This window comes from Cydia pomonella, chromosome 25 (assembly GCF_033807575.1).
Source record: "Cydia pomonella isolate Wapato2018A chromosome 25, ilCydPomo1, whole genome shotgun sequence".
Classification (NCBI taxonomy): Eukaryota; Metazoa; Arthropoda; class Insecta; order Lepidoptera; family Tortricidae; genus Cydia; species Cydia pomonella.
This window is the reverse complement of record NC_084727.1, coordinates 7,547,794-7,570,382: the sequence shown is the minus strand read 5'-3', so window position 1 is coordinate 7,570,382 and position 22,589 is coordinate 7,547,794. Positions and strand designations below refer to the sequence as shown.

General features: G+C 36.4%; 1 protein-coding gene across 8 annotated transcripts in view; it reads right to left on the bottom strand.

Moving 5' to 3' along the window:
- The window catches only part of LOC133531336 (LIM domain-binding protein 2), a 92,676-nt gene that overhangs the window by 16,118 nt on the left and 53,969 nt on the right, over positions 1-22,589 (bottom strand). Inside the window, exons 1-3 of one of the 8 annotated variants that reach the window (XM_061869485.1) lie at positions 14,071-14,156; positions 11,917-12,265; positions 1,857-1,932 (exon numbers count right to left, since the gene is read on the bottom strand). In XM_061869485.1, the coding sequence (XP_061725469.1) occupies positions 1,857-1,932; positions 11,917-12,047 (207 nt within the window). In that variant the 5' untranslated portion in view covers positions 12,048-12,265; positions 14,071-14,156. Of the gene's footprint in view, positions 1-1,856; positions 1,933-11,916; positions 12,689-12,996; positions 13,441-13,579; positions 13,808-13,897; positions 13,915-13,993; positions 14,157-22,589 lie in introns of those variants that run through there. The other 7 variants (XM_061869488.1, XM_061869487.1, XM_061869484.1 and 4 more) reach the window with 7 other exon arrangements.

The following is a 22,589-nucleotide window of genomic DNA, read 5'->3' as shown; positions in this document are numbered from 1 at the left end:
TGTGCTAGTGCTGCACTCTGGCGGCAGAAAATTGCAGTATTTCCATTCTTGAATTTAATAAAAATAAGTAAACATCAAAGTGGATGGCAATAGAACTTCCAAATTATGTAAACAAATGTGACAGATTTTGTTAGCATTTGACGTATAACCTATAAGTTTTACGATAGTTGTTTTCATTGAAATATTAATAATCAACGTATATTTTAACTAGTAATTGATATAAATAAAAGATTTAAGTATATAAACTGTTGATGTCATAGTTGTCCACAATAAGTGCGAGATTACGAAGGTTGACTGGTAGAGAATGCCTCATGGCATTAAGTCCGCCTTTTGTACTATAAGGTTTTCTTTTGTGCAATAAAGATTAAATAAATAAATAAATAAATAAGAAATGAAGGAAAATTGGTTTGTTTACATTATTTGCAAGTTCTATTGACGTCCACTTTACCGAAAACAGCTTGTTGAAACTAACCAGATGTTTACAACCACAGATGGCGCTAATATCAAAGTTGTATGTCCGCCACCGCGGTAATAGATGTCGCTAGTAGTATTAGGAAATTATTGCTTTTTAATATGGTTGTCTTTAAAAATAATGTCTTATCACTCTGATCATTGGGTTTCACTTGTGTGTTTATTTTTAATCTGCTTATAGTGCCTTTTTACCCATACTTTATACATGTTCATTCCTAAAAAATGTTAATGTTTGTTCACGCAGTGGCTAGTAAATAGTAAAGACTGACAACTCGCGATAGTTATAGATGGCGCTAAACACTGTTTTTACATTTTAGTTGTTTCTGCAGCGCCCTCTACGTCATCTGTGAAGCGACTGCAAAATTGCCACAGGCCGTTTAAAATAAAGTATGGAAGTCATCGACTTATATGTTACTTCGTAAAGACGGGCTTTACGGGCACTAAGAATGTTGCCAATACGGCGATGTCAGTAACACTTCTATAACATTGTGACGTTTAAATAACACTTGTACTGTCTGGGCGATCAAAATGGCCGCCAAGTTAGCTTGGTCTCATTTTATCTATTATGCCTCTATGGTATCTATGAACAAAGATACATTGATTGAGTAAGATGTGTAAAATCTAAGACAATTTCGCGCTTCGAATGTGACAGGTAAACGAGATGGCGCTGTACAGTTAAATACGTTTTGCGGTAACTCTGATTGTCAGAAGTTGACGTTTGACATGTCAGTGACCGCAAAACATATGGTACAGTACAGCGCCATCTGTTTTAGATGTCAAACTAAGGGGCTAGTTTTTAGGGTTTCGTACCCAAAGGAAAAACGGGACCCTATTACTAAGTCTCCGCTGTCCGTCCGTCCGTCTATCACCAGGCTGTATCTCATGAACCGTGATAGCTAGACAGTTGAAATTTTCACAGATGATGTATTTCTGTTGCCGCTATGACAATGGTTATGGGCATTGTGAATGTCATCTCGCTTTGTGTGGTAGGGCACAGCACAGCGGATGTTATTCCAGATCTAGAGCAGAGCCCAACTGGGGAAGTACCTCCACCTTACAGAAGACCGCAGCCAAATAACACTAGACCCTACTCACAGTGTTGTGTTCCTGCCGGTGAGTAAGGTTGCCAGAGCTCAACGAGGGAGAGGGGGGTTTAGGGTCGGCAACGCGCATGTAACTCCTCTGGAGTTGCAGGCGTACATAGGCTACGGAAACTGCTTACCATCAGGCGGGCCGTATGCTTGTTTGCCACCGACGTAGTATAAAAAAAAAACAAATACTAAAAAGTACGGAACCCTCGGTGGGCGAGTCCGACTCGCACTTGTCCGGTTTTTTCTTAGACTTCACTTCTCTATTGCAATCAATTCTCTTTGCTATGAACTCACCTCTGTCCTCTGTTGTAACCGCTTGTTGAGTTCGTAAACTCTGTAATCCGGTTGTCCGAAATATGGAGTGTGCCGTCTGAAAATAAGAGAAAACACTATTTAAATTCGTGTTAATTGAATATCATCCTCCTATAAATAGCAAGCATAAGGAACACATGTGTACGGTATTGTTGAGTAATATTGGGTTCAAGCTTATTTGGTTGTCTATAATCAATATTAACGGTATGAAATGTCCAATGTATAAACACTAAATGGCTCAGCAATTAATGTCCGTGATCTTGTACTTAACATATGGGTCATCTATTCATTATATCACACGAATTTCTAGGTTTATTGACCCCTCCTCGTCACATTTGACAAACCCCTCCCCCTCTGGTGTGAAATCACATTTTTCGAATTGGCTATTATTAATATTTTATCAAATTATTTTTGATAAAAGTATTATTAGTAATTTTATAACACAAAACCGATTAGGAAAGAAAATTAAACGAATATCATTCCAAAAACAAAATAAACAACCTGTATAAATAAGTAAAAAAAACCGGCCAAGAGCATGTCGGGCCACGCTCAGTGTAGGGTTCCGTAGTTACTCTTCCGTCACAATAAGCTAAACTGGAGCTTAAAGTATAGTAAATTGTTAACCAAGGGATGAAACGGTACCTTTCACCCGAGTTAAACAAATAGGCAAATTTGCATAATCAGTACCTAATTAAATAAGTCTTTTTACTATGAAGGGGAAACTTTTTGCGATAACTCAAAAACAGCTAAACTGATCATGTCCGCTATAGTTTTCATTTAATGTATTTCTTAAGCTCTACTTTCGCGATTTTTTTCATATTTTTTGGACCTATGGTTCAAAAGTTAGAGGGGGGGGGGGGGGGGGACACATTTCTTTTTTCTTTCTGAGCGATTATCTCCGAACATATTCACTTTATTAAAAAATGTTTGCTGAAGACAAACACTGCAGGTACCCTAAAAAAAAAATTTTTAGATTTTATTGTACGACTTTGTCGGCTTTATTGATTTATATATCCATGCCAAATTTCAGCTTTCTAGCACTAACGACCACGGAGCAAAGCCTCGGACAGACAGACAGACAGACAGACAGACAGACGGACATGGCGAAACTATAAGGGTTCCTAGCTGACTACGGAACCCTAAAAAAGAGAGATAACTCCATACATCAGTTTTCTCACGAAAACGCGAGTTATTTCGTTGTCGACACGTCAAGTAGTGTCGACATCGTACTGTTAAATCTACTACTTGACGTTAGAAAGTTAACAGTACCACTACTTGACACCAGATGTCACAAGTGTCGTGACTGACGAAAAATGTATTGCCAAAACAATTTACAACTAAATTACAAGCAGCAGGAGTGGAAATAGAGTTTCGGTTAATCTGGTTATGATATTACGAGTAGCTGAAAATTGTTGATAATAGGGTTGTTTCCATCTACAAATCTTAGGGCAGAATTGTATCCCAATAAATTCTTTAGGATTATAAGAACATGTTAAACTACTTTTAGGGGTCCTGTTAAGACCATATTTTTGTAAATACTGAATTTAAAATATCTTTTGGGACACGTCACGTGACCAAACTCGAAACGTCATTGAAGATTCTGATGACGTCACAACTCTCGGATTGACACTGTTGTCAGTTAGGCGATAAACAACAAATGTCAAATGTCAGTTGACAGTTCGTATCTTCTACGTATGTATGTAGTTATGTGTCAAACCGTAAACTGTGACGTCACACAATTTTCAAAGAGCGTTTTGGGCTCGAAAGCATCTGTCAAAATATATTTTGTTATTTTAGCATATTTAAAGCCGTTTTTAGTATAAAAGTTGAATTTTAGGGCAACTTTTAGTTAATGTAGAACGTAATACAAGCGTTTCAAAAAATTGGAAACAACCCTATTAGAGTTGTCACCAGTAGTAATAAATTCCGCTACTTGACGCTAGATGTCCACTACGAAATAACTCGCGTTTTGGTAAGAAAACTGTACCCCTACTAGTATACATTTATTGGATATCGTAACGTGACGTACGCGTTTGCGTTGTCTCATCTCATTTTGTATGGGATTTTGAGTTTCGAAAACGTCCCGCTTGGCGCGCTGTATCTTAATCCCATACAAAATGAGTCTTAACGCAAACGAGTACGTTACGTCACGCTATCGAATAAATATACACTTGGGGTTCTGATGTATGCAGTAACCACTCTTTCTTTACTTATATTTCTCTATGGTATAATGAATTAATGACCGTGTACCTTGTAGGGTTTTTTATAATATAGATGACAAACAAGCAGAGTAGTAATCGCCTAATGGTAAGTAACTTAATCGGTACCAGTGGGGAGACACTAGAACGTTCAGGCATTCTCGGTTCCGTTCGGTTCAACATTGCCAGGGCCGGATTTAGGCGAGGGCAACCGGGGCTACTGCCCCGGGCCTCCACAAAAGAGGGGCCCCCCACAATAGAGAATTCGGTAAATTTACCATTTTATTTGGAAAAAATTTGGGGCCAGGGGGTCTCCACTCCTTTATTGCCCGAGGCCTCCAGACCTCTAAATCCGGCATTGAACATTGCTCCGAGCAATTATTAGGGTTGGTACAACTTGACGTTCCTTTGCGTGCACAACCACAGATAAGATAATGACTTTAATTTTGACAACCCGAAATAGCCGAAAGGTATAGTGTCATACGTTAGAAAGAGACAACATGATTTGTTCCTGAATCGCTGTCAAGTAGTACTATTATTTATTCTGTGTCGGTACCTAATTCAGTAGCTAACGACAGGGACGCAGTTATAAGTTAGACACGGTAGAAATATCTCAGTTGACTGTACTGAAGTAAGTAACGTGTGTGAAGCGCTTTACCTTGGTCTGACTAGGTATGGATATCTGCCTAGCTTGAAGAAATACTTTTTTCATTAAAGACGAACTACACTTTTAATCGCCAAAGAAGCCATAACTTCAGACTTGCGAGCTGTGGTCTTCATTTGATTGTCGACTTGATTTGTTTTTGAAAAGGAAGACGTATAAATGAAGACGGCGGAGCGGCTCCACATATTTTCATAGACAAACCACTTTGGAAATTGTTCCTGAACGCAACCATATTATATGACCGAATGGTTTTATTCACCGACTCACTCAACCTCTTCTTTCTCAACGGCTCCATCGCTCTGTAATTAATTTAAGTTTATAGTCCTTTATCCTAAAATAAATTATGTACGGTCACGTCTGAAAATATCGATATGGACAAAGTGCCAAAAATATCTATACACTACCCTAATATATGGTCCATAAAGTCGTGTATACATATTTTTGGCACTTCGATCGTGTCGATGTTTTCAGATGTGACTGTAACAACGACATATTCTATAATAACCTAACTTTTGTTAGTTTCGCTACCCGTGTCCAACATGCATCGCCTCGTAGGTGATTGTTAGCTTGTTCTAAGACATGGGCATACTATGCAAAATCTGTTACTTTACGAAACTTTCAAAAAAGCATCGAGTTAGACTAAGATCTGTACCCCTAGTGTAAATAAATTCGATTTCCAAACGTGACGTACGCGTTTGCGTTTAGTCTCATTTTGTATTGGATTTCGAAAGAACGCGCCAAGTGGGACGTTTTGGAACCTCAAAATCCTATACAAAATGAGACTTAACGCAAACGCGTTCGTCACGTTATGATGTCGATCAAAGTTACACTAGGGGTACAGTACCCCTAGTGTAAATAAATTCGATTTCGAAACGTGACGTACGCGTTTGCGTTTAGTCTCATTTTGTATGTGATTTAGAAAGAGCGCGCCAAGCGGGACGTTTTGGAAACTCAAAATCCTATACAAAATGTGCAGAGAGGGAACGCGGCCAGTGTCCTGGGAACAATGCCTCAGGCTAATGTAGTCTTAGTTTTTTGATAATATAGCTATTGTAATTGATTATGTAAATATATAAATGATTAGAATCTTTACTGATTTAATAATAATATATACTGATCTAGGAATTCACGAATTCGCATGGGAAGCTGCGGGTTAAGTTGCGTAGTTTGCGAACACGTATGAAGTTTTCCTCTCATTGGAGACGTGTACTATACTAGTTTAAGGTCAACCAACCATTTTATGTATAGCTTTAAATTTTTCCTCTGCCATTCTTGAAATATTGGCAACTAATGTGGATGCGTTAAAAGCAAAATCACACTTAGATATTCATATTACATGTGTTCTAGACTAGGATTTAAATAATTAGGTTATATCTAATCTTGATTAGTAGTTATCTCCGATTGGTTTGTGTTTACATTTAAATCCGTTGCAGCTAAATTAGGAACACCAGTTTTGAGGATAGTGGCCCAAGGTTAGGCTTTATCTTAATAAGCTCATATATTTAGAAAACCAGTATCTAGTAATAATATAATTTCGGATTTAAAGACGGCGTCTAAATTTAAAAAAAAATCCTAAATCATTGACATATGTGGGTCACTCGCGAATGCGAGCCAATCGTGCAGTCTAAGGCCCCATACGCACTATGCGGCCAGCCGCGTGCGGTTGCGGCGGACCGCTTAGTGCGTTCAGTATTTATGGTTGCGGTTTCATAACCGTCATGCGGCTGTCCGCACGCGGCTAGCCGCTTAGTGCGTACGTAGCCTAACGCAACTAGTTGCGACCAATCGCGCGCGTGATGCGAACTCATCAACCAATCGCGTTGCGGCGTTAGACTGCACGATTGGCTAGAATTCGTGTGCGTGACACCGCTGTACTGGCCCCATTCTTGTTAGCCGTAAGGCCTAACCTTAGATATATGTCAATGACCTAAATTAATTGGTAGTTTACTGCAGCTAACGTCAAAATGAATGTTGACGACATAAAAGTTACTTTAGAATCTTAGTAAGGGGTCAGCCTATTCTTCTAGGGATATAAAAATCGTCTTACGCAATAAATTAATGGCGCCATTACTGTCACGGCATCGTTGTTGCCACCGCTGTCAATTTCCTTGAAAAAATTAGTGACATTCGCCAAATTGTCACCGTATTTATTACCAGGGGGAGGAAACTAAAGCGTTCGGGCATTCTCGGCTCCGTTCGGCTCAGAATTGCAAGCCTCCGAGCAATTATTAGGCTCAAAAAATTAAGGCAAAAACTTTTTACTTGGCTGGTTAACAAATGTTTTTATAGTACCACTGAAAATTTTGCTAATGTAAGTATTTAATAGGTTATTAGCAAGTAAGCTAAAAATTTAAAATTTGCATGACTTATTTTAAGTCTAGATATATGGACCTGTATACATATATTAGCATAAGATATGTTAGTACTATATCTATTGCAAATAAAGATTTATGATTTATGATAGGGTTAGCAATACTTGACGTTCCTTTGCGTGCATAACCACAGATAAGATAATTACATTAATTTTGACAACCCTAAATATCCGAAAGGGATAGTTCCATACATTATAAAGGGACAACATGATTCAGCCCTGAATCGTTGTCAAACTTCGGTTTTGTAGGATGTTTCCTTTCTGTACGGTACCTTTTTAGCAGTCCAAACTTTACGATTTTACAAATAAAATCGACAATATCAGTGCCTTACGCGCGTTTACCTAAACGTCCATCAGAAAAAAAAACATTAAGTACTAATTAAATGTGTCTGTTTTCAAAAAAATGATTTATAAAAATGAAAAATAACAAGACGTGCTAATAGAAACCAGTACTTCATATGTCTAATAGTTAACAAAAGGCGTACAATTTTATCGACTAAGTCTATCAATTTGACATTATTACGACTAAAATCGATAACGGCCTCTTGCGAACGTCACTTTAAGGCATAGACTGTTGCTACGTCAATAAAGACAAGCGCTAAAACGAGGTTAAGTCAGCTGACTGAGTGACCTGCTTAATACTGCCAAAGACTAGGAAACATTGCAGACCGACAACTCCACGTATGCACAGGCGCGGATACAAGATTTGGCTTAGGGGGGGGCCATTTTGAGAAAATCTCAAATCCTCTATTACCTCTATTAAAAGATAACGCTCCAGAGTGTTGTGGAGATTTTCATTTTGAACGTGTTTGTACCTCCGATGTAGTAAAGGCGTTTAATTCGGTTAATGTCAAAAAAACGAATGACCTCTGGGGAGTCTCTGTCCATGCTGTCAAATCCTTAGTAGAAATTATAGCGCCTGACTTAGTAATTATATTTAACAACAGTGTTGATTGCGGCGAGTTTCCTGATTTAATGAAACATAGTAAAATAACTCCTTTATTTAAATCGGGTAGCAACTCTGACCCCACTAACTTTAGACCGATATCTGTGCTACCAACGTTCAGTAAGATTTTTGAAAAATTAATTCTTTCTCAATTAGTACGACATTTTAACGTCAATAATTTAATGCATAATAAGCAGTTTGGTTTTACACGGGGTCGCTCGACAACTGATGCTGGTGTTGAGCTAATTAAGCATATCTTCGATGCCTGGGAGGAGTCACGAGATGCTATAGGTATCTTCTGTGATTTGTCTAAGGCCTTCGACTGCGTTTGTCATGAAACATTAATCAGGAAACTACACTATTATGGAGTTAGAGGAGCGGCACTGGATTTACTTAAGTCCTACTTAAATGGTAGAATACAAAGGGTCGATGTGAATGGACAGCGATCACCGGGGTCATTGGTCTCTATGGGTGTACCACAGGGGTCAATATTGGGACCTTTCCTGTTCCTTATCTACATAAATGACTTGCCATTCCTTGTAAAGACCCACCATGATATAGTATTGTTTGCAGACGACACTTCACTTATTTTCAAAGTCAAACGACAGCAACAAGCTTACAATGATGTAAACGATGCTATTTCAAAAGTAGTAAATTGGTTCAATGTTAATAATTTATTGTTAAATGAGAATAAGACTAAATGTATTAAGTTTGTCACTAGTAATGTAAGGCATGTAAAAACAAGTGTCATTGTGAAGGATGAGGAATTGGAATTAGTTGATAGTACAGTTTTTCTTGGTATAACTTTAGATTCTAAACTCCAGTGGGGTCCCCATATTGCTACTCTTTCGAATAGACTGAGTTCTGCAGCTTTTGCAGTAAGCAAAATCCGTCAGTTAACTGATGTCAAAACAGCTCGATTAGTATATTTTAGTTACTTCCATAGCATTATGTCATATGGTATTTTACTGTGGGGTGGTGCTTCAGATATAAATACCATTTTTGTTCTGCAGAAGAGGGCTATTCGAGCAATATATAAAATGAACCATAGAGACTCACTGAGAGATAAATTTAAGGAAATTGACATCATGACAGTGCACTGTCAATACATTTATGAGAATATTCTGTATGTGCATAAAAATATTGCCGATTTTAAGAAAAATTGTGACATTCATAATATTAATACTAGAAATAAACATAAGTTCGCCGTGCCCTTCACTCGGCTCCATAAAATTAAAAAATCATTCATGGGTAATTGTGTGAGATTTTATAATAAACTTCCAAACCATATTACTGAGTTACCAATTAATAAATTTAAGAATCATGTAAAGCGTAAACTTATTTCTAAAGCTTATTATACCACACAAGACTACATGAATGATAAAACAACGTGGGATTAATTGTGATTCGAAATGATTAATTATTTATTATATTTGAATAATGATGATGAAATGGATATTCCAATGCATGTATTTCCTTTGTTGTTTTTATTATATTTGTTTGACATTTAGAATTTATTCTAGAAACAATCTAGACTAGTATTTTTTATACATTTTTTTTTTTGCATGACTATATTTTGTGAAAGTTTTAGTATTAAATTTGATCTATGAATTATATTCATTAGTATTATATGTGGAATAATATTTACAACATCAATAAATTGCTCTGATAATTAGATTAAGATAATTATATGTAATACTGTCTTACTATTCATAAGTGCTTGTTGCTAGGCCTACATGAATAAAGTATATTTGAATTTGAATTGAATTGAATGGTAATCAATTTCAATGGTAAATCAATTTAGTAATGTGAGAGCCAGGGTTTTAGGGGGGGGGCATTGCCCCTATGCCCCCCCCCCTTGTATCCGCGCCTGCGTATGCAGATACAATCATATGGGTGTTTAATGCTTAATATAATTATAAAAAAACTATCATGCATTTGCTATAATGCCATTTGTCATAATATTATATGTTATAATGTAATTTTTATTATACGTTTCTTTTGTTATATTGTGATTTCATCTAAACCCATTTATGTCATGCATCATGCACTCATTATGCCACATAAATAATTATGTGATGTCACTTGTTAGAACAAATGATATGCTTTATAGGATGTAATCATTACGGTAAAGTATATTATACGAAGTATAGATATACCTTATGACCATTATGCCAATAATAACATTATGTTTGCCGTTAATTAAGTATTACGGTAGTATGCCATTTATTACGTTATTCAAAATAACGATATATCAAACTATAATATATGAAAATTAATTATAAAAAAAAATAGTGCACTTCAATCGTATAGTACTGTCACTTTATTTATTCATTTAAAACTTTATTGCACAAAAGAACAACTTAATGTACAAAAGGCGAACTTAATACCATGAGGCATTCTCTACCAGTCAACCTTAGGGCAAAGCAGAAAATATTGTAGGCGGTGCGTTTAAAACTAAAAGAAATTGTTATTGAAAGAATTAGAGTCCTAATACACATAAATTAATTATAAAATACTTAAATACATAAAGACACATACATACATCACATAAATATATATATACATGACCGATTCGTGAGACTGATACTTAATTGATCTTTAAACTGCCAGTAAATAAATCACGCACAGATTTTTTGACAGCAAAATTGTTGGGAGCTTTTCTAATGTTAGGGGGAAGACCGTTCCAGAGACGTGCTGCCTGAATGGCGTAAGAGTTAGACATGAAGCTTGCTCTATGAGTGGGGATAGAAAGAGAGAGATTGCCAGTAGAGCACTTTATTGCTGATCAAAATTGTGACCACTGTTATAGGCGCATAAGTGGAAATTTGGAATTTTCCCAATTTGGAAGTGATAAATTCGTTATTATTAAGGATTAGTGTAAGTGTAGTGTAAGTCTGTTTATTTAGTTCCGATCACAATGCTGTCCTAAAACTACTTTCAGACCTCCTAGTGGGAATTGTCTTATAATGTAGGCTATATCTACCATTTCTAAATCATGCCTGTAAATATTATTATCCTGTATCTGTTTTTTTTTTTCCAATAAAGAAAATAAAAAATAAAAATTTCACATGTAACAGAGAAAACATTCATTTTGGAGATGGAAAATTTCGGTTATTGCTTTTTTTTATACTACGTCGGTGTCAAACAAGCATACGGCCCGCCTGACGGTAAGCAGTCTCCGTAGCCTATGTACGCCTGCAACTCCAGAGGAGTTACATGCGCGTTGCCGACCCTTAACCCCCCCCCCCCCCCCCCCCTCGTTGAGCCCTGGCAACCTTACTCACCGGCAGGAACACAACACTATGGGTAGGGTCTAGTGTTATTTGGCTGCTGTTTTCTGTAAGGTGGAGGTACTTCCCCAGTTGGGCTCTGCTCTAGATCTGGAATGACATCCACTGGCTGGCTGGCATACTTACATTAATATGAGAAGATTTCAGATTTTTTTCCACTGTTGGAATTTCGCAATTTTGGAAACTTATACTGTACTTATACGGCAAAGAACGCGTCACAATAACATACAATAAATATAGGATAATAAAATTAAATAAAAAAAATATAGTATCCCAAATAATAGATAAATTGAGTTAGCATTTCATTATTCCGGATCTAAAGGGGTTCACTGATTACCAGTTCGCCAGACGATCGCGTATACCTGACAGGCCGATATCGTCCGGCGAACTGGTAATCAGTGGACCCCTTAAGGCCATTTAGAGTTCCAAATTATGATAGTGATGGGAACATTATAAAAATTACCGGTTTTTTAAAATCGCTATTTAATCAATGAAATTGAATTAAATGTAAAGTAGGGACATTTGGTATAAGTGCAGTCCGGTTGAGTATCGCTGATGAAGGATGTTTACCTGTAATAAGGGTCCGGCACAGGATGGTAAATCGGCGGCGCATACTCATGGTACTGCAGCGGGTGCGGCGAGAGGTGGTGGTACTCGCGGTACTCGCCCTCGCCGCCGAGCGAGCCCAGCGCCACCGGCATGTAGGCCACTTTGTCAACTTGTCGTCATCCTTTGACTAATGCACTTCACTTTGAATTTAGAACTATAGAGACTGGACTGTTTACCGGTTTTCCCGTTTTTTTATTAAATTTAATTAATTTTCATAAATAAATTTGTAAATAAATAATCTTCCTTAATAAATAACTTTGGGCACTTTGGTTTGTTAATCACTTCACTCAGCTTCACGTCATGTCACAATCTGCAAAACAGGTGGAATTACGCCTGACGCGTATTAGCGACTGATAAAAAGCATTTCGAATTTTTCGCGCCGGGAAGTGCCAGTGTAGCGTGAAGAATGTCACAAGTTCCTTATGTACTTAGCCGTGATACACGATTGTAGTCTGTAGCGCGCGGGAATAGGAGCGATAAGCTTGTAGATGCTAGTCGCGAGCGGCGGCGGGCTGGCAACGTCGCTCGTCAGCTGGCCGCACTAGAAACGAGGAGCGTTCGGAAAGGTCAACATCGGTAACTATTTTTTTTATCCACGAGCTATTTTTGTAAAATTGTTTGTTTTTACTATCACCCACATAAGGATACACATTGTAATAACAAATCCATTAAGTATGTTTTAAGGCACGAAACTGCCACTTAAAAAAACATAAAAAAAACTTCTAACTAAAGTAAAAGTAATTTATCTAAATTCCGTAAAACTTGAAAATTATAAACTACATATCATTAGTGAGACCCGTTAAGTGAGCTGTCATCACTCGCCGTTCGAAAAGTAATTATCGCAATATGCATAATGTATTATTCAAAAAATAATAAAAAGGCTATTGTTTTCACCGCGGCAAGGCCTCCGAACGCACGCGACGTTGCCGCTCCGGGCGTTCGCGCCATACTTTTTACTGTTTCTTAGCACATAGAACGCTCATTACGCTGGCACGCACACACTGGCAACGACGCTGATATTGTTATATCCGTTGTACATACGCTCTACATAGTGCAAGATGTACATACATTCCGCGAGCTACGGCCGTAGATTATGTAGGTAAGCTACGACGCCACGCGGTATACAAATCAAACAGTACGTCTATAAATAACAGACGAGACGTGTCCATGAAAATTTCTTGCCTCAATTTGTCTGCAATGAATTTCAGTTCTAATATTTCATTCATTTATCTTAAACGTTAGATGACAATCTGTTTGACTACGTCATAATGACGTGCGAATGTGACCGCGTCAACGCGTGGATCAATTAATAAAAAAGGAATTTGTGGTGCGGCAATTATTTCGTTATATTATCTTGTTAGTCAATCAACCATAACAAGCCGCAATTATGAATTAAGAAGTTGCATAAAGTCGACGATATAATTAGTGATTTCAAAAACCGGTAATTTTAGTCGCGGAAAAATTCAATTTGTAGTAAATGCATTTTAAAAAGGTGACAATTGAAATAAATAAAAGTTTACAATGAATGTGAATATAAAAGGACAGATTGAGATAAGACTATTGACAAAGTCCGACGGCCCTGAGCGAGTTACGCCAAGCACGAACACAAGTAAATAAAGCGCACTATTATTGTTACTATCATTGTAGAAACTATCCCACAGTTCACGGGCCGAGCGCTATCACAGATACATTGATAACCGGACGATAATACACTACGGAAACCACCCAGATAAATTATAAGGCCGTAAAACTATTTTAGACAATACACTCGCGCAAAAAATCGGCGAGAAACCGCGGACGTGTTAACGTTCCGTCAGTCAGCGCGGAATGTGTGTCACGCCGGCGTGTCAATGACTCGCAGCAGCACGTAAACAGCCGCACGTGCGTCACCGGGCCCGTACCGGAGTCCGGGCCTCCGGCGTCGGACCTGGAACTTGTGTACATAACGTCCGCTGCACCGCACGCCCGCCGCGGAATAACCACGTAAAAATATCGGTTATACGGCGAATCGATTGGAAAAAATCACGCGTCCGCTCACGCCTATCGACAACTCGATCATCGACCGAATTTTGAAACTGCAGTGTAAATAGTTTGAAAAGAAAACGCTAGAGTTACCGGCGCGGCGGCGCGTATACTGCGCCTATGTAATTCAATACATAAGAGAAGTGTGCCGCGCTGTGACGGACAAGTGACGAACTGTCAGCCGATCGGCGCGCCTCGGGCGGGCTCGGGCGCGCTCGCCGCGGCAAGTTCGGATATGTTACCCGATTAGATTATGTCATGATTTATAGAAAACCGGTTGTTGTCGCAGGTCAATCACTTCACAAGCTACAATAGACGAAAATCTAGTTTGACGGGCAAAGCCTCTGACTGGTGTTGGCCATTAGAGCGCAATAAATCTAAGCTTGTTGCTAATATTTTAAGCGAGTTGCATCAATAACTTACGTTAACACGCCATTAAATCAAATACATTAAAAATGTTATCTCAAAGCGGTATATTTATGTTTTTGCAAGTATATAATTTCTGCAAATTTTTGATTTCCTTTCCGGACACGGAGATGAGAGGACGTGCGGGAAGAGATGTAGATTACAATCCATGCTATTGGTCGATTCCCTCACGTCTCTTCAAATCTCAGCCTCAGTGGAAAGGCAGCCAAAATGACAGCATCTAAAATGTCATAACTATCTTATTTTTCGAAATTCTGTAAGACTCCTTATTTTTTAAAAAACATATTATCCTATCACATCAGAACGCTCCTAACCATTGTCAAAGAGAAAGTAAGTGAAAGGAAGCTGTCTTCTGGCACTCGTTTGACGGTTCGACTGCGCGGGACACGCGCTATTTATTTATATACGGAGCGGCTAATGCACCTGTCTGATTAGAAACAAATCATTAAGAGCCGTTGGTAACTAACTAATAGGGATCATTTGTAGAAGGGCGAATCGACATATACAATATATTTATACCGACATTTTTCACGTCTCTGACGTTAGCAAAAAAGTCTATGAAGTTACGAAGAACTCACGTTTCTTATTTAATATTTGTCTAAATTTTAAGTCTATCAGAGAGCAAATGTTGTTAGTATAACATAAACTGATATTAAAAGTAATATATTATTTGTAAGCGAAATCTTAGACTGAAGTCTAAATGACGTAAACGAAGTAATGTCGGTCTAAAAGATCATTTGCCCAGAAGACAGAAGTTTTATAGACAAAAAAACTTAACAAATATCTTCATAAAGATGATGCATGCTATATTATCGTCATTATCAGTAGCTTAAATACGTCCCTAACCTCCAAACGGCGAGAAGCTTATAGCACCTGTCGGAAATAAGCCTAGTACGGATTTGGAGACTTAACACTAAGCCCTTAACTCTGCATTGACTTTGATAGAACGAATTGTGGCAGGGTCATTTAAACGTCAAATATTTACAGACATTTGATGTATATGGTGACACTTCTACTCTTTTTGCAAATTCTGAGCAGGTCAGCTTGATCCAATTCATTGAATATATTCGTCAGAGACATGTCGATTTTCTCACGGTGTTTTCTTTTATTGCAAAGCTAGACCACCTCAATAGTTTTCCAAATAGTTTTTTTGTTACCTGTACCATACAAATACATGCACTAAATTATATTAATATCAATAAGTACCTTCTAGTTTTTTAGTTTACTATCTGATGTAAGTCAAAACCCTTTAAAATGTCATGTTCATTAAAAAATGATTCCAAATTTAATAATGTAATAGAAAAAAAACGCATGTAAATCGCTAATGACTTTGTGGTAATCTACACGTATCACTTAATTGCCCAAAACAATTAACAATCAATAACCTTTGACGTTATTAATAACCAACCACAACATGGTTAGCCACAAACATGTAAGTTACATTTTATAAATGTGTTTTACAGCTAGCCGCCATTGCATTATCGTAAAGTTAGGTACATAGCGGTGTTTACCGTTAAGCAACCGTAGTTGTATGGGCCATTGCTTTCATACCGACGGTCGGAATGAGGCCTAATTTTTCAGCACGTTAGAATATGCCAGATAAATAATCTTAAGAGGCTGTCAATACCTACAACGCGCACACTGTCTATTTGTATCGGAGTAAATGAGATAGCACTGTCGCATGTTACTGGACCTGGGCAAGGGAATAATAAGAAAATTATTGAAATAGAAAAATATGGATTATTTGTGCAATATTACTCGGTAGCGGTTTAGCAATGGATGTTGAAATTATTATTGTAATTGCAGACCCATAATTCAAAAAAATTACATAGATAGAACCGTTTAATGGTGATTTTTAGACCAATCTTTGCAATTATTTTCTATCGAGCGGATTCCGTTCAGTCATTTAACGAGTACGGCCAAGGTCTTTAAAATATAATGAATATTAACATATATATATATATATATATATATATATATATTTACAAAAACAAATAGTTTTCCTTCAAAAACTGCTTAAGTAACATCAATTTCAATGACATTATGTATTGACAGCCTCTTAATAATAAAATTTTTGTGACACACAGAAACCAGTAATCGTACGATAACGAGGAGCTTCCCCGTTACGGAGCTAAACATGACGAGAAATCTTCGACTTAAAATACGCAAGTGTAAAAGGATAAAACTACGATTTATTTATAAATATTAATAGTCTGGCAAATTTGTCAGTAGAAAAAAGCGCAAAAATCTAAATTGGTGTGGGACATATCAACCGTCCACATTTTTCATATTTATTGCCTTTTCTTTAGAAAATAAATTTGAAGGGCAGAATTGGTTTTATAGCAAAAATATCTCCAGTAAACATTTAGTAGTATTATTATAAAAAAAAAAATTGTGACTAGCAGTTTTCTAAAAATGAATTTAATTCTAAAATCAGTAGTTATATCTTGCTAAATTGCAGTTTTATATAATTTAAATAAAAATAGAAAACACTTAAGTAAATAAAATAGGACTACGTAAGATGCGCCTTTGAAATGAAGAGGTTTAATAAATTCAATATATTAATAGTTTTATTTAATGACGGTACCCTTCAATACCCAAGAGTAATAAAATCGATAATGTTCATTATTTATTATCTATAAAAAAGAAACACGCGTAAACATAGAAAAAAGGAAATAACTATATGTTCTGCGGAGTTGCGGACCCTTTTTAAAAACCGGTAAGATGATGTCACGTCACTAGCAATTGTCATAAATTTCAATTAAGTACTTTTTATTTTAAATAATTGAATATACCATTTTAAAGCAACAAAAAATATTCATTACAATACTAAAAGAAAAGAAACCTTCAACTCCTAAAAGAAATACCAATTTGAAATTTAAATATCTTAAAATTGAAGTATGCCAACGTAACAAGACTCCAATGCAAGGACTCAAAAATCGAATTTCTATTTTCAAATATTCAAATAAGAACTGATCATCTCATCGAGAGGGAGCAAGCGAGAGGTCGTTAATTTAATTCATTAGAGCGACGAGAATGGCGCTACCGGCGTGTGACAAGGATGGCGTTATCGAGATGCACTTTGTGTGAATGAGTGAAAGGTACCGGCGTGTGAGGGTGACGGCGTGAGGCGCGTGCCGTTAGTCGGACAAGGACGGAGTCAGTCTGTTGACGTAGTAGTAGATGAGATAAGGGGCTATCAGTTGGAGGAGTGTTTGGATGGGTTTAGTACTTGAAGGAAATTTAGGTAATTTTATTATCTAAGATTTAAGTAGGTACATGTGTAACTATATGATTTTGGTTATGGCTTAGTAGTTGTGTGTGCAAGAGGAATGTATTTCCCACTTTATTAATTAATTTAGAAGCGATCTTATTTTTTTAATTGTAACATCAAGTATATTTTTATCATTCATAGAAATATAGAACCAAATTCTCTATCGTAACGGAATAAATTTAGATATTGTCTATGGCGCATGTTTCTTGTATGGGAAAATCAACACGGTCAGGAAATATCTGATTTTATTCAGTGACTACAGAGATTTTATTTTTTAATTCAGCTCGTTACTCCTAGTAACTTCTAGATTTAAGTATAACAAAAAAAAATACGTTTACTAAACAATAACTGACAAAACACAGATACTGCATAAAGTTTGGAGATGGAGAATGTGGTTATGATATCTTTTTTAAAGTAGTTTTGATTGGAGATTATTTTATGAAAATTGGTTCATATGGATTTAAATGGCTTTATGTACAATGGATTATATTTTGGCAATATGGTATTACTATTTTTGAATCCGGATTTCAACCATCTCTTCGTTTATTCATATTAAAAAAGCTATGTTGGGAAAGGTAAATGCAACTAATTTTAGGAAAAATAAAAAACTATTTCAAGGGCGGATCCAGCTTTATGTTCATGGGGGGAGGAGGTCCCCTAACTTATGTTTAGAAAAATATCTATTGTTTTCCTAGACGGAAAGAGGAGAGTAGTGGAGTATAAGGGAACTAATAGTAACCAATACATTCTATGACCCTTATCTTTCCAAATACACAAACTGCGTAAATATATTTTTTCCCACTACAATCACCACTCGCATATTCAAGTAACTCGTCCATCTCAGCTGATCCAAACGAGGCACACTCACACACAGACAACGAGTTGACTCACGCACACAGACGCATTTTATTATTATTACGGCGCGGGATAGCGACAGAGTGCCGTAGCTGAACATTCCATTCCGTGTGATTATTTAATTTTATTTAATTTTACGTTATTTGCTACGAGTTTTTAATATTCTAGGATAGCAGAGTACGACTGTAGTTGACCTTCCAACCTGGAGCGCAATCTAGGGTCATTATAGGCAAGTATTAGTCGTGATTTCTATACAATGTTACGTTCATAGAATAACAAAAATAGAGTGTAAACTCATTAAACATCACTCGATATAACGATTAACTCCCTCGACATTTGTTGGCTATAGTTGGATATGCTATTTTTGAAATACAAACGATAGAAGTTGATAATTTAGAAGTATTGACCACTCGTTTTCAATCTTATTATTAGAATTTAACGGCCTATTAGTGGAAATATTATTAAAGAGAAAACACGAAATCGAGCGATCGAAATTCAAAAATCGGTCCCTTGAATGTTGCTGTATAGAGTTTACAAAACAGGAATGTACCTACAGGTTTTTAAAGGGTCGGCAACGTGTGTAACACTAACACCTCTGGAGTTGCAGGCGTCCATAGGCTGCGGTGACGGCTTACCATCAGGCGGGCCGTATGCTTGTTTGCCAACGTCGTGGTATAAAAAAACACCGTATTTGTAAAACCATTTTAAAGAGAATAGTTTTACATATAAGACTTTTCTTTTATATGTAATGTGTCTTAGGTTTTGTTTTGGTCACGTAGTTAATAGCCTCTAGAGAAATCTCGTGTAGGGAATGCAATAACCGGGCGTTTTTCATTACCGGTAATTTACCGACGCGAGGTCCCACTAACCGGTTAACCGGTAAATTACCGGTTATACGTTTATGAAATAAAAAACATTGATTTTGCATTATTATTGATTGTGTCCTTATTTTCGTCAGTAACCTTTAAAAGTAATCAACAGCACGTTATAGAAACATCGACAAAACAAAATAATGAAAATAAACTATAAACATTAAACAAGATATATTTACTAATCATATTAAATAAAATTCAAACATGTATCATTTCAAAGCGAAATGAACTTGTACATTAAATAAGCAACATCAAACTTTTTTAATTCTTTAAAAATCGCAGTAATCAAAGGGTAACAAAAATTATAACTAAAGAGTGACAGTCGTCATTTAAATATCCTCGTAAAGGCCCAAGGTCCTACCTATAGGAATTATTCAGTTCGATGAAATTTAAATCATATTCAATTAGGACAGAGTTGCATTTGTTTTGTTTCCTGCAATTTTCAAACAAAATAAAATCTACTGTATTTCGTGCACTATAGGTTCAAATTCCAGTGGCAAATTTTGGATTTTTCATTTCTATGGCTGGGCCTTAAGAGGATATCATACAAGTTTGCACTTACACATCTATCAATATAATATTGTTATTAAAGTAACTAAAACCGTAATCAACATTCATTAAAATCTAGTAAATATAAGAAAAAAAAATTAACAGCAAGATTAGTTTCATATCATTTTAACACTAGTTACTTTAAAATTGCACTTTAAGAGGCCGTTATCGATTTTAGTCGCAAAAATGTCAAATTGATAGATTAAGCGCATGAAATTGTACACCTTTTGTTAACTATTAAAAATAACAAGTACTGGTTTCTTTTAGCACGTCTTGTTATCTTTCATTATAATAAATATATTTTTTTTAAAGACTCACTTAAGTAGTAATGATTTTTTTTCTGATGGACGTTTAGGTAAACGCGCGAAAAGCAGTGATTTTGTCGATCTTATTTGTAAATTTCGTTAAGTTTGGACTGCTAAAAATGGTAACTTTGTATTACACATATCCTGTACTTCAACTTTAATAAACTACATTTTTGTTACTATAAATTTGAAGTAGTGTAAATGAAAGTTAGACGAAATCAATTTTCTCCAGAAATTACTTCAAAACAAGTGACAATTTCTCAGAAAATTGACTTAATTTCAACGTAATTTTGATACTCAAACAATCTATAACATTTGCTGAAACTGTTCTTATACATCATTTTATATAATTTACTACCATAATTTATATGAATTTGTAAACTATCCCTTCTCGTTACCTATTACCGGGGACGCACGCTTGCGACCTCATTATAAATAAATAAATATTATTATAGGACATTATTACACAAATTGACTAAGTCCCACAGTATGCTCAATAAGGCTTGTGTTGAGGGTACTTAGACAACGATATATATAATATATAAATATTTATAAATACTTAAATAGATAGAAAACACCCATGACTCAGGAACAAATATCCATGCTCATCACACGAATAAGTGCCCTTACCAGGATTTGAACCCGGGACCATCAGCTTCGTAGGCAGGGTCACTACCAACTAGGCCAAACCGGTCGTCAATTATTAAAAGGCAAGATGAAAAAACGTGCTAATAGAAACCAATACTTGTTATTTAGATATTACGTAACAAAAGGTGTACAATTCCAACGACTAAATCTATCAATTTAAAATTTTTGCTCTAAAATCGTTACCGGGCTCTTAAGATAGGAGTTGGAATCAGGAACATGTCATCATCAGATCATTCTGTTAATTATATATAAAATAATTGCGTTTTTTAAATATCTAGGCGATTAATTAGAACGTTGCTTAGACATTCGTGAACGATATCTTGAACACAAGTAACCAACGGTAGAAAATGTTCTTTCGCATTCCACACTTGTCGGACACTACAGACTAAAGCAAAGGACACTGAACATAGTAAGGCGGGTCGGGTAGGGGTGGCGAGAAGGGAAAGGGCGAGGGATTAGCGACCACTCATTTGTCACAAAACATTGCTTCCTAGTTCCTACTCCGACGAGATCATAAGATGCAGAAAAGTAAGTATTTTAAGTGTCTCTTCGTAATCGTAAACCGTAGTAATTGTTTTTTTTTGTAAGTACGAAGACATAGATGGGCTAATTCAACAGGTTGTTACATTTTTATTTGCCTATACAACGTTCGGTAAATTCCCAGTTACGGCTGGAAATTACCGGTATTTTACCGACTGTAATATTGGTCAAATTACCGGGTAACCGGTTAACCGGTTAACCGGTTATCATTCCCTAATCTCGTGCTTTTCCGATCTTTACTCAAATATGGCAATTTAGCGCGCAACGTTTAGTACTTTTGAAATTCACAGATGACGCAAATAATTATTTTTTTAACTTTCTGTTTGCAAAAAAATGCTTAATATCACATGTGTGAGTTCCAAGGGAAGGGGGGGTTAAAAAGTAGGTCACGTAGTAAGTATGCGATTAGCGTTTTCTATCAACGATTGACATCTTGGCTAGGCCCCCTGACACGTATGATTACCGTATTTGCCGCGAGGTCCGTAATATATTATGAAGCAACCAGTTTATAGTTTTTACTCTCAGGACCGCATTGGGATAATTAGACATAAACAAACCAGCTATTGATAGCTTTCAATTGAACTTCCTATAGACTGGTTTAACGTAATTAAAAACCAGAGGTTTTATTTTTAATCTGAAGTGATATTTTAGAAAAGGAGCTCCCGTTTTGATTGCCGAACTAGACGATGATATAGGTGCCATGTTTTGTGATAGGTAACTAAATTATGAAACGTCAGTTTTTGACAGTTACCGCATAAATGACGCGTGATGTATAAGTCCAGGCACAAACTTTGTATAAAACCTAACAACCTCTTATAAACCTCTGCTAAATTTTGTCTCTTTCTAATAGACAGAAATACCAAAATGACAGATACGGACAGACGATTTTCAATATAAACGGTTTATTATATTTGACAAACGTTAATAAATATCGCCATTAGACTTTATAGTCTTTATACCTCTAGTACTAATCATTCTTTGATCTGTAGTACTAGACAGGTTGTCTGCTATGCTGGTAAAAATATTCCACCGCATTTGGTGGTGAACAAGAATGTTTGTGGACTACGAGTTGCACCATACACATCAATTAAGGTATAAAATAGCACGTCTGACTGTCAATGCGTAAAGTACTTTCTATCTTCG